The following is an 11308-nucleotide window of genomic DNA, read 5'->3' as shown; positions in this document are numbered from 1 at the left end:
GTCCTGGGCGGAGGAGGTACTTCCTGTGTTCTCGCTGCTGTCTCTCAGCATGCTCTCGTATCCACTGCTTCCGCCGCTGTGGTAGAACAACGCCGTCTTCCCCATGGCCGGGGGCAACTCTCCGCTCAGTACACTGCTGTTGGAAATCAAATGGAATACTTCAGTACAGAAACATCACGCTTAATAAGAACAGTCTTCGTTAGTTCTTTTCTTTTCTTTTTTTTTATAACCCTGCGATACAGGGCGACATTGAAAGGAATTTATTTTATTCATGAATGCATTTGTGGGGCTGAAAGAAGTGATTGATTATGTTTGTTTGCAATGTACCTATTTTTATTTAATATTTTACCGTACCTGTTGTCACTAGCATGTCCACTGCTGCAGCGCTGAGGTCTTCTGGGTGCTGTGATCTTACTGTAGGGAGACGGCAGGCTGGGGACCTCTGAAGGCTTCTCCTCTCCAACTGCACCTCCAACAACACCTCCTCCTCCACTAGGAGCACTGAACAAGGAGCAATCATTACTACTGTATGTATGTGTAGAAAAATGCAAAAAACATGATACCATAAAAGAATACTGCTGTATGTATAGTATATTTATACAAGTAAGACGCGCGAACGCTGGAAGCGAACGCAGCTCGAAAATATTGTGTATTTACGGACTTTGTGTGTGTGTGTGTGTGTGTGTGTGTTTGTGTTTTGACTGTAGCTGCACTCTGGCGCACTCTGTCGGCCGCACCCAGGCAGTGCACTGCACACAGACAGACAGACACACACACACACACAAGCCGAGCAGACTTTCATAGTAAGCTCCACTTGGGCGGAGGCGCGCCTCCTTCCGCGTTCGCAATTACACCGTCTATGTATAATATGTAAATTATGCTATCTATGTATTATGTAAATTATGCCATCTATGTATATTATGTATGTATATTATGTAGCCTACTGTAAATTATTCTATGTATTATGTATGTATTATATCCTTCCATAAATGTGCGAGATCTGTGTGTGTGTGTGTGTGTGTGTGTGTGTGTGTGTGTGTGTGTGTGTGTGTGTGTGTGTGTGTGTGTGTGTGTGTGTCCCACTATCTATGTATATTAATTATTTAAGTATTTTATACTATACATACATAGTATTTACTCTTGAATACAGTACTAAATAGCTCTCATGTTTGTTCCATATCATCACTCTATTGATGTATATAATTGTACTGTGCACTGTGCACTATTTGCAATTTACAAACAAATTCGATCGTGGTTAAAAACAAAACATCTAGTTTGAGTTTTTTCCTAACACTTAATACTAGTATACATACTTAATACTACAACATTATTCCATGGATTTAGTTCTAAGACATCAAGCCAATTGAAAATGATTACCTTGCCCCTTCAGCTCCTCTCTCCTCCACAGGATCAGAGCCTCCTCCTGCCGCATGGCCTCTGGAGCGAGGGCCCGCACTGGCCTGGAGGAGCTCAGAGATCCGACCATTCACGGCCCGCAGAGGCAACTTGGCAGCTAGGGTTCCCCCTCGGCTGCGACTCAAAGACTGGGTCGACCAGGAGCCAGAAGAGGCTCCCTGCTGGACCGGACCCTGGACTGAACCCTGAGTCTGCAAAGGAAGAGATATATCACTAGGTACAGATAGACAGAAACGCACAGTACTGATGTTATAGTACTAATGTCATAGCACAGATGTCATAGACTGGCATCCAAGTACTTTGTGCCTATTTCACTCGTGCAATGCCGGGCAACAGGTACCAATATACGGGGTGCTCCTTCCATTCCGACATCTCACCACTCCGACTAGTGGCTTCCGCGTGCGGTTAAGGTTAGGGTTAGGGTTAGGTATAGGGTTAGTCAACGTCGGAAAGGCGACATGTCGGAAAGGAGAAATGCACCCCCAATATACAATATAGACACACAGGCCCTCATTTATCAATGGAACATAGAAACCAGCTTAAATGTGTGTGATTTATCAAGCGGGTGTACTCTGTCAATCACAGCGTCTGTTGATAAATGTGGCATAGCCGGGTCCCTTGAGTTTTTTAACTTGAAGACCTGATTAAACGTGGGTAGGTCAGTATCTCACCTACTTAGATTCTCACCTACAGTACTTCACATTCAGTGCATTGACAGCATCCAAAATGGGTGAATACAGCCATGCAGAGGAACTTCTCTGACATGTGAAGTTACCCCACCAATCATCTACAGTACATGGATTCACACACAGCTACACAGCACACATGCCTATCATATGCGTGGAATGGCACACGCTATTTGCATACACATGGCACAGGCCAATACCTGACGCAGACACATCCAATAAGATAATATAACACAAATAAAACAAAAATACGACTCGTAACAGCGCAAGTCAACTACAAAGTGTCATGATATAGTCAGAAGAATGCAGTCTGGGGAAGAAAACCAAGAAAAATATATGCATATATTTTTTATTCTAGCCATCAGTAGACCCATATATCCTAAACAAATCATGAATTAAATAATAAATAGCCTGTGCAGTGTCTGTGTCCCATGGGCGTACGTTGTTGAATGACACCAATCACGGAATACGTTTTGGTTTTAATTTAACCCCTGGGCAGTGCGCATGCTGGAGTACGCACACTGCTGTTTTTCTAAATAAAGGAGTCCTGCGTCCTCCATGGCCGTGACACCACGTTTATGAGAAATAGCCTGGGGCTGTCATCATAATTTAAACGTTTATGGAATGATTGATGAATGCAAATGGATGAAGGCTGGCGTGTGGTGGTGGGCTGGTTAGATCTCTGATCTCCCGATGCGGTCCCATGGCCAAAACCCACAATGAAGATCACTTGCGATGGGCACAGCTATGGCATTCGAGCGTCGAGTTTATATCCTTAACCAAGGTTGCACATAACTCCAGAAAGATGTAGCCTACTGTAGACTACCCAAGTTGGGAGACTCCAGCGCAGCTTTCCGAAAAATCGTCTCACATGTATGTGCTCATATGTTTTAACAGAGCCAGTAAAGCCCACACAACTATCCTTCTCTGTTCTCTACACTGGCTCCCCGTAGCGGCTCGCATCCAGTTTAAAACCCTGGTGCTAGCCTATAGGGCAGTGAAAGGAACAGCTCCTTCTTACCACCGGGCTATTGGTCGATGCTTACACCCCTGCCCGACCACTTCGGTCTGCCGCCGCGGGGCGACTGGTTGCCTCGTTGCTCAGTGGTCCTTCTGGCCGATCTACACGATCACAGCTTTTTTCTGTTCTGACCCCACAGTGGTGGAATGAACTCCCCACTGATGTCAGGACAGCAGAGTCACTGCCAATCTTTCGCCGCAGGCTGAAAACCCACCTCTTTAGGAAACACTACCCTTCCTCTTTGCCTTGCCTACTACTAGTTGTACGAGCTCTTGTTTTATTGTTCTATTGGATCTTGTTTATTCGATACACTTATTTGTTTTAGCTCTTGCTCATTTGATTTTCCTATTTTGTCTCATCTGTTTATGAAAGTAGGTAGCTGATATACAGTATTGCACTTTTTTTACTTTAGTGCTAGGTATACTCTTGGTTTGTTGTTATAGAAGAGAATGCACTTAATACTTCTGGTGATTAGTAGTTTCGTTCCCTACCTATGTTGAATGCACTTATTGTAAGTCGCTTTGGATAAAAGCGTGTGCTAAATGACTGTAATGTAATGTAATGTAAAGTACTTGTTTAAATGGCTGAATGATTAAGCATCTAACTTGTAACGTTGTAAATATGTTATATTGTTTTTAATTGCTAGATTTTAATTGCTAATGATTTCTGTTGTGTCTTACATCACATGCCTAGAGATCCTCGACAGTTCAAATCAATGTTATTAGGAAGAGTTTTTAGGCAACGGTTTCTGTTCTGAAACCGTTGCCTAACAGACCAGAGCTTGATCAGTGAGGGAGAGAGAGATGGAGAGTGAGACGGGGCCTATTTCCCTCACACAACAACCCGGCCGATGATATGTACTGAAACCTGAACACGCTGACAATGCATTGTTTTGTGATGCATTGTCAGCACAATAACGCCAGCAACACCGGGCAAGCTAATGAAACAGCTTGTATATAGATTCTATTTTGTGGGTCAAATAATGAATTTGGTCTTTCTTAAATTGAACAACTTTGAAACTATCAAATGTGCCATGCCCATGAGCTTCCTTTAAAACTGATGTTAGGGGAAGAAACAATTTCACGTGTGGTCAACACTCATGTCTGGTGAGCAGAGGCCGTGAAATCAATAAAAGGAGACATTACCTTTCCATTGGGAGGAAGGCTGGAGCTGCGGTTAACGGCCTGAGGGAGAGACTTGGTGGAGAAGCTCAGAGTCTTGGTGCTGGAGGCAGACAGACTCCTCCCTTTAGGACTGCTGGCCATCAGCAGCTTGCTCACTGCCGAGATCTTTGATTGGCTGCTGGTTTTAATTGGCGACTGTGGAGCGCTGCCAGGACCAGCACTGGAGATCATACTGGTACTGCTGCCGTTGCCAGTGTGGGAGGACAGAGACCCGCCTCTAGTGAGGCTGCGTCCTGTACGAGGCATGGTGCTGTCGCCCCTAGCTGCTCCTCCTCCTCTCAGACTCCCTCCCCGTTCCAAGGAGAAGCAGTCATAGTGTTGAGAGATGTGGGAGCTGTGGGCTCGTCCCAGCGAGTTGGTTCTGTTCGCTAGCTGCTCCAGCTTGGCACTGAAGAGCCGACTGCTGTCTGCGCTGGAGCCTCGTTGCCTGGCAACACCTCCAGACAGCCCTGTTGCGTCCTCAGCAAGGCCGCCAGTGAATGAGAGCCCGTGGTTGGGCTGGTGGAGCGGGCTGAGTGGGTGACCAGTGGCCCGGTTCCTTTGGTCTAGACTGGACTTCCGTACAGGAGGAAGTGGAGGGATTCCTCCTCTCTTGTGGGAGAAGATGCCCTGTTTTCCAGTGGATCCTCGTCGGTCCAGTGTGGCGCAGGGGGAGCAGGGAGTCGAGGCGGCGAGTCCCAGACTGCGGTACTCTGCTTTATCTAAACCATCATGGCGATTGAGTCGATGCCAGCGAGGGAGGCTGGCTGTACGGTGGAGGTCAGGGCTGTACACGCCACTCAGACCATCTCCATGGGCAACCACAGCTATCATCTCACAGCCATCTACCAATCTCTTACAACAATCTGGAGAGGAGACCATTTCACCACCTGAACTGGAGCTCCCGCGGTCCCCACCTTGTACTGGAAAGGGTAAAAGAAAAAAGTTATGTTGCTGTGTATGTCTTGTATTGGTCATTTAAAGATGACTAATATTTGGTGAACTATTACAGACGTGCACATGCTATGTTATTATCAATTTATTTATGAGACATAAACTGATTCAACCTAAAATAATGATACATTGTGACACTACAGAATGTCTCTCACCATCCTTGCAGGATTTCCGTGGATCTCCAGCTCCAGCCTTCTCTGCTGGGCCTTGGACCCGTTTCTCCTCACACAGCAGCTCCTTGGACCTCCCCTCCTCCACACCACGCTTCAGCCAGGGGTCCTCAAAGCTCATCTCACTGGAGAGCGAAGCTAAATATGGGGTTTGGTCTTTGTTGGTCTTTGTTGGTGAGGAGATGTTCAGCGGCTTCACAGCCACACATGTGTGAACGCTGATGGTGGTCTTGAAAGGTGAAAAGTGACCAGACGGCCCCAGCACTTGGATGTTGGTTTTAACCATGGATGGTGGCAGTTTCTTCAGCCTGTCTTTGGTCGGGGTCCCCTTCTCACTCCCACTGTCAGAGAGAAACACTTCTCCCTCCAGACTCCCTCTTCTCTGGGTTCCTGAGCTGCCACAACCATCGGGGACCTCTCCCGCAGAGGAGACGCTGTGATTGAGGTCAGGATCAGCCAGGGCCTCTCCATGTTGGCTCTGGTTTGACTGGCTGAAGCTGTGGAGGGACTGGTCTGCTTCACTGCCTACGCTCAGATCACTGAGCCAGGACGAGATGGACGAACCACAGCTAGGCATCACTGTGGCCAGCGCCTCCCCGTCCACGCGCAGCCTGGCCATCGCCACCTGCAGCACGAGATGGTACCCACACAGTAAACACCAGGGTTGTGGTTTGATATATTTTTACACTATAAAGTAAATTATTGTATCAACATTTTTGCTTTTGGGCAGACAGTGTTGTTTGCATTATCGTAACTTCATACTGACCTCTGCCCTGGCAACTACTTCTGTAACGGTGGAGGATGTTGCCGTAACAGCAGACATCCCATAATGTTCCACAGTTCCATCTTCTCCGATACTGCTGATGATGCTGACAGGTCGCGACCCTGAGGTCAGGGCAGCGACAGAGCAACCATCACTGTTGAAGCTCATGATGCTGACTGGACGAGCAAAGGGATCCTGGTCCTCCAGACTGAACACCAGCTCATCCTCTCCCAAAGAGAGAGGCCCTACTGGGGCTGCAGGCTCTGCTGGGCCTGGAGATGCAAGTAGAGGAGAGAGGAGAAGAAACAAAATGTGTTTACACAACATACACATGTTTTCATCGTCCTAGACCTAGAGACGGTTTCAAACTTACAATAGTAACGACTTTCACCTACAGTATATTCTCCCATAATTAAGGAAATATCTGTCTCTGTTTTTTTTCCACATGCGTGGCCACGTGCGCATGCATGCGCGGCCACGGGGACAACGTGCGCATGCATCTGTTGTCACGGTTACGGTATCCCAGGCTATGGGATGTACTCTGTTAGCTCTGGGTGCTTTGACTGCGCACCTGCCTAAAAAAAAACATCTTCATTCACCTGAATGGTGCTAATTGTTGCTACTACTACTTTGTTTGGCTGAACTTCAAAGTTTGCAGGAGGGGCCCATTTTACACAAAATACCACAAATTATGAATGCAGTGTCCGATTGGTATGAAACTTTGCACACAAACTCTGAGTAGGCCAAGGAAGATCTGCCACCCCAAAGGTTTTCAAATCGTGCTATAACAGGTGCAAGCCCTGGGTAGGCAACCTGGCCTGGCAGGGATCTGTGCTTAGAGGAGTGTACTTTTCTAGTGAACTTAGTTTCCTGGATACCAAATGAAAAAGCCTTGTTGGTCAGCTAGCTAGCTATAATGTCCAGTAGTTATTACGGTGAGACAGAAAAAAATACAATTGTTGGACTGTTGATCTAATGGGAATGTGTTTTGGACAAAACCCTACATTCTTAACTCTAAGAGAGTGTACAAATGTTCATTTGGTTACATTTAGATTTTGTATACTCTCAGTTAAATTAATTGGGGATTTTAGAGTGCAATGCATCTCACCATCCTTGTGAGTGTCCAGGGGGATTTGTGGGACTTCATCATCGCATAGCGTCTCTGCTGAGCCCAGGCTGGCTGACAGGGACGGGGCCGGCTCTGGAAGCTGTGGACTCATTCCTACAGGAGACGTCCTGGACAATAGGGACTCTGTGGACGACCGACCGCTGTCAGCTGCCAAGCTGTCTGCAGGATCATAAATAGGGTCACCATCATGTGATTGTACTTGACGATGAATTGTCATACAAATAATTGCGATTTAACTGTAAAAAAAGCTAAAGCCAAAATTATTTTTGCCTTTTAGGCTTTGTAGGCAAGAATTTCTCATATGATAAATAGTTTCAATATACAAAACAAATACTGACAATAACGGGTACCAATAATTGAAATAAATAATGTATCGACAAAATAATAATGCTAAAAACATATTAAAATAGTGGAAATAGCCAATCTACAAGCTCACAATTCCACTACTTTGGAAAATGTTTGAAAATGTATGAACATTCTTCAACAGATTGATGTATATAGATGAATGGAAACGATTATGATGATTATGACGATAATTGCAACTAGAAAGGTGCAATTTAGGGTTTTTAAGAAATAGTCTCCTCCCACAAATTTTGCAAGCTAATTACATGGTCATGGTTACAATTTGCGCATTTAGTGGCGTCTCCTATGGGTAAAAGTGGAAATGCTTTTAGCAATTCGTTGAGTACACAACCCTCGACATGTGATTCAAATTTGGGGTTGATTGGACGTTTCATTCATGATTTTGGGCATTTTTTGTTAAATAGGCCCCTCCCACTAACTTATTAACTAAGCCTATTATGGACGAACGGTAGGGAATATAAAAATTCCGCTTAAACATGGTTATCACATAGGCCAAGAGATCATGTGTACCAATTTTTGTGAGATTTGGACACAATCCGTAGGAGGAGCAAAAAGTGTGTTTTGAAGAAAATTCTAAATTGCACTTGAACTTCCCCTTTAAGTGTTGTAACCGCAGCCCTTACGGTTTCCGAGAGAAAAATACTTGTTGTGAGTTTTAGCATTTTCCCATTCAAGTCAATGGAAAAAAACATAAATTAAACTATATAACATATCGCTTAGCAAAATGGAAGACACGATTCCCGATGCAGCCGGTCGATTTGACATATGGCTTGAGTGTGTGCCGCCAAAACTGTGGGAGGAGTAGCGGGATAAAATAAAGTTTATTTATAATATTAAATAAAGTCGCCCAAGTACTATAGTGTGTTGCCATTTCGGGCAACCACACTAAGAAGTTAACTATAATATTAAATAAAGTCGGCCAAATACTATAGTGAGTTGCCCTATGTACTAATAGTGACAGCCCTAATCACAAATGCAACAGACACATAGTGTTGCACTTTATGTCCAAGAGTAATCATAGAACAAAAAAAACTCACTTAAACGGAAGAGTTTAAGTGACCCCACTGTCATATTCAAACCAATAGTAATTATATAGGAGGCAACACTCACATTCAATATTGTTCATTCATTTTCATTCTAATTACAAATGCTTTCAGTATTGTCTGGATACTATATGAATTAGTAATTTGGTAAAAATGACCACACCATGAAGGCAAAATTGATGGACAGCAAATCTTTCTTTATTACTTAAAGAAAAAATATTAGTGGAAAAATGAGCAGCAAAGGCAAAAATTGCAACACCACAATGTACCATGAAGAAGAGAGATGTAGTTCCCAGGAGAGTAATTATGAAATACATTCCCCTCATTAACCACAACTACCCCTGTTAAACTGAAACCCCCACTGAATACATCACAAAAGACTTAATACACCATAGGTAAAATTAATGAACAAAACTATATATACTGTACACGTGTGTGCGCGCACGCACACACACACACACACACACACACACACACACACACACACACACACACACACACGTATATTTATATACAGTGTATTACCCTGATAGTAAGTATTCATAATACGATACATACGGTCTCCAGTCTGGCTGTCCTGAGCTGAGAGGGGGGGGTTTCCTTGCGTCACCCCTTTCTGAGTGAACACCTTACACCTTTGAGAAGGAGAGGATGGAGGTCTGCATACACACATACACAACATGTCAACACTCAGGTTCTATCTGTTGTTAAGCTGCTGTCCTCAGCTCAGCCTGTCTTCCATTGTTGTTTATATGCACTAATTTGTGATGTCTTAGCCTACTGGATATATTAGGGTTGCAACATTTATATATTTTTTTGTGTGAAAAAAGGGCCTTTTGCACACTTACTGGGACAGGTGCGTAGGAGCAGGCAACCAGTGCATGAAACATGAAAAAATGGAGATCCAACACACTGTCTTCACTTACAGCCAACAAATATTTTATTACAACGTTTCGGTCTACGTGCAATGTCACGACCTTCATCAGGTATCCTAGCCTACTCATCAACATATATTTGCACATATATGTCAAAAAGGATAAAGAGTAAATCTCATTATCTCATTAACAGGTTGATATGGTTAATGTTAGGGTAAGGTTTAAGAATAGGCATTTATCTGTGGGTGAAGGTTAGGGCAAGGGTTAAGGTTAGGCATGTATCTGTTAGTGTTAAGGTTAGAGTAATTAAGGGTTAAGGTTAGGCATGTATCTGCTAAGGTTACTGATAGTGTAAACATTTTGGGTAAGGGTTAAGGTAAGATCGGACATGGTCAAGATTAGGGTAAGGTGAAGATGAATATAAGTCAATGTGGTTTGTTTGTTTGTTTGTGTGTGTGTGTGTGTGTGTGTGTGTGTGCAGTCTACCTGTACTCTGAAGTTCTGGTCAGACTAGCGATGCCGAGGCGAGGTGACCCCAGGGGGCGTGTCTTACTGTCGCTACTACTGCCCGTGCTCAGAGACTCGCGGCTGACGACATGAAGAAGACATTTCATTTCATTCAGACACAGTTCTTATTAAAAGGAATAGCTTGGAATCATGACAATAAAAACTTGGACAGGAAACAGGGAGAGCGAAATGGGGAGAGACAAAACTCTAGAACATGCAATGTCAGGCTACATTAGAGCCTAAGTACCCGGACCGCTAGGCCGGCAATCCGAGCCACGATAAACTACTTTAAATTAATGACAATCAAGATGAGGTGAGAACCCTTGTGGGCCAGCATCACACATAAATGAACCTCATGCACAGTGTACCTGCACATGGCACAAAGAGAAGATGGATATTTGCTGATATAGGACAGTCACTGTCTGCCGTTTACCGGCATATGTATAGCTCAATGTATGAGCTTGACCTCTCAGTTTGTCAGAGGTTTGTGGAGCAGAATACCACTTCCATCCATCATGGAAGCTCATTGGATACAGTGTTCAGGAGAGGGTAATGTAAAGCTTGTCTGGCTAAAGGTTTGAAAACCTATTCTTTTGTTGGCTGTTTTTAAATTTCAGTATTGGATTCACTATTCATTATGTAGACCTTTGTTTAGTCAAACACTGCTTAGAAGAACTTTATCCTGGTGAGTTTAGTGGAAGTGGGAGGTTATGAATAACTTCAAGACAGATACACTACTTAAGTTCTGCACAAGTTCTACTGAAATTCGACTTAAATTTGACAGAATTCTACTGAAACAAACTCACCTGTCATGGAGGCTGCCACTCCCGGTTCTCTGCAGGGAGCTGGAGGTGGTGTTGCTGCTCCCTGGGACTCTTTTGGTTCCAGACAGCACAGAGGAACCAGAGCTCTGGGCCAGACTGTGGATCATGGTCTGGGCTAGCTCAGCTTCCTCCACCACCTCCCTGATGTCCTGGAGTTGCTGGTCATTGGTTCTCCTCTCACACGCAGGGGGAGAGGAGGAGGGGAGATCCACTTCACCTCCTCCAGGAGCTGAGGAACCTGAGGAGGTATGGGAAACTGTGACTTAGCAACTAAAGATGTTCTCCAGCAGGAATTAGTAGTAGCCGTTGTTTCCAGGACAGTATGTTGGGAATCAAACCAGTCGGAAGGTCATTGATAGCATAAAGATAAGGAAAGCTTTGATGGTTCCAAAAA

General features: G+C 44.4%; 1 protein-coding gene across 1 annotated transcript in view; it reads right to left on the bottom strand.

Moving 5' to 3' along the window:
- kif26ba (kinesin family member 26Ba) overlaps positions 1–11308 on the bottom strand; it is a 114997-nt gene that overhangs the window by 6734 nt on the left and 96955 nt on the right. The window contains exons 16-25 of the mRNA XM_084043073.1: positions 10897–11152; positions 10070–10171; positions 9267–9367; positions 7282–7461; positions 6177–6445; positions 5396–6035; positions 4269–5209; positions 1378–1607; positions 355–501; positions 1–136 (exon numbers count right to left, since the gene is read on the bottom strand). The exon at positions 1–136 is cut by the window's left edge and continues 79 nt beyond it. Of these exons, the coding sequence (XP_083899199.1) occupies positions 1–136; positions 355–501; positions 1378–1607; positions 4269–5209; positions 5396–6035; positions 6177–6445; positions 7282–7461; positions 9267–9367; positions 10070–10171; positions 10897–11152 (3002 nt within the window). The remainder of the gene's footprint in view (positions 137–354; positions 502–1377; positions 1608–4268; positions 5210–5395; positions 6036–6176; positions 6446–7281; positions 7462–9266; positions 9368–10069; positions 10172–10896; positions 11153–11308) is intronic.

The sequence above is a fragment of the Gymnoscopelus microlampas genome (assembly GCF_963454915.1).
Source record: "Gymnoscopelus microlampas genome assembly, chromosome: 1".
NCBI lineage: Eukaryota > Metazoa > Chordata > Actinopteri > Myctophiformes > Myctophidae > Gymnoscopelus > Gymnoscopelus microlampas.
This window is presented reverse-complemented; position numbering and strand designations above follow the sequence as displayed.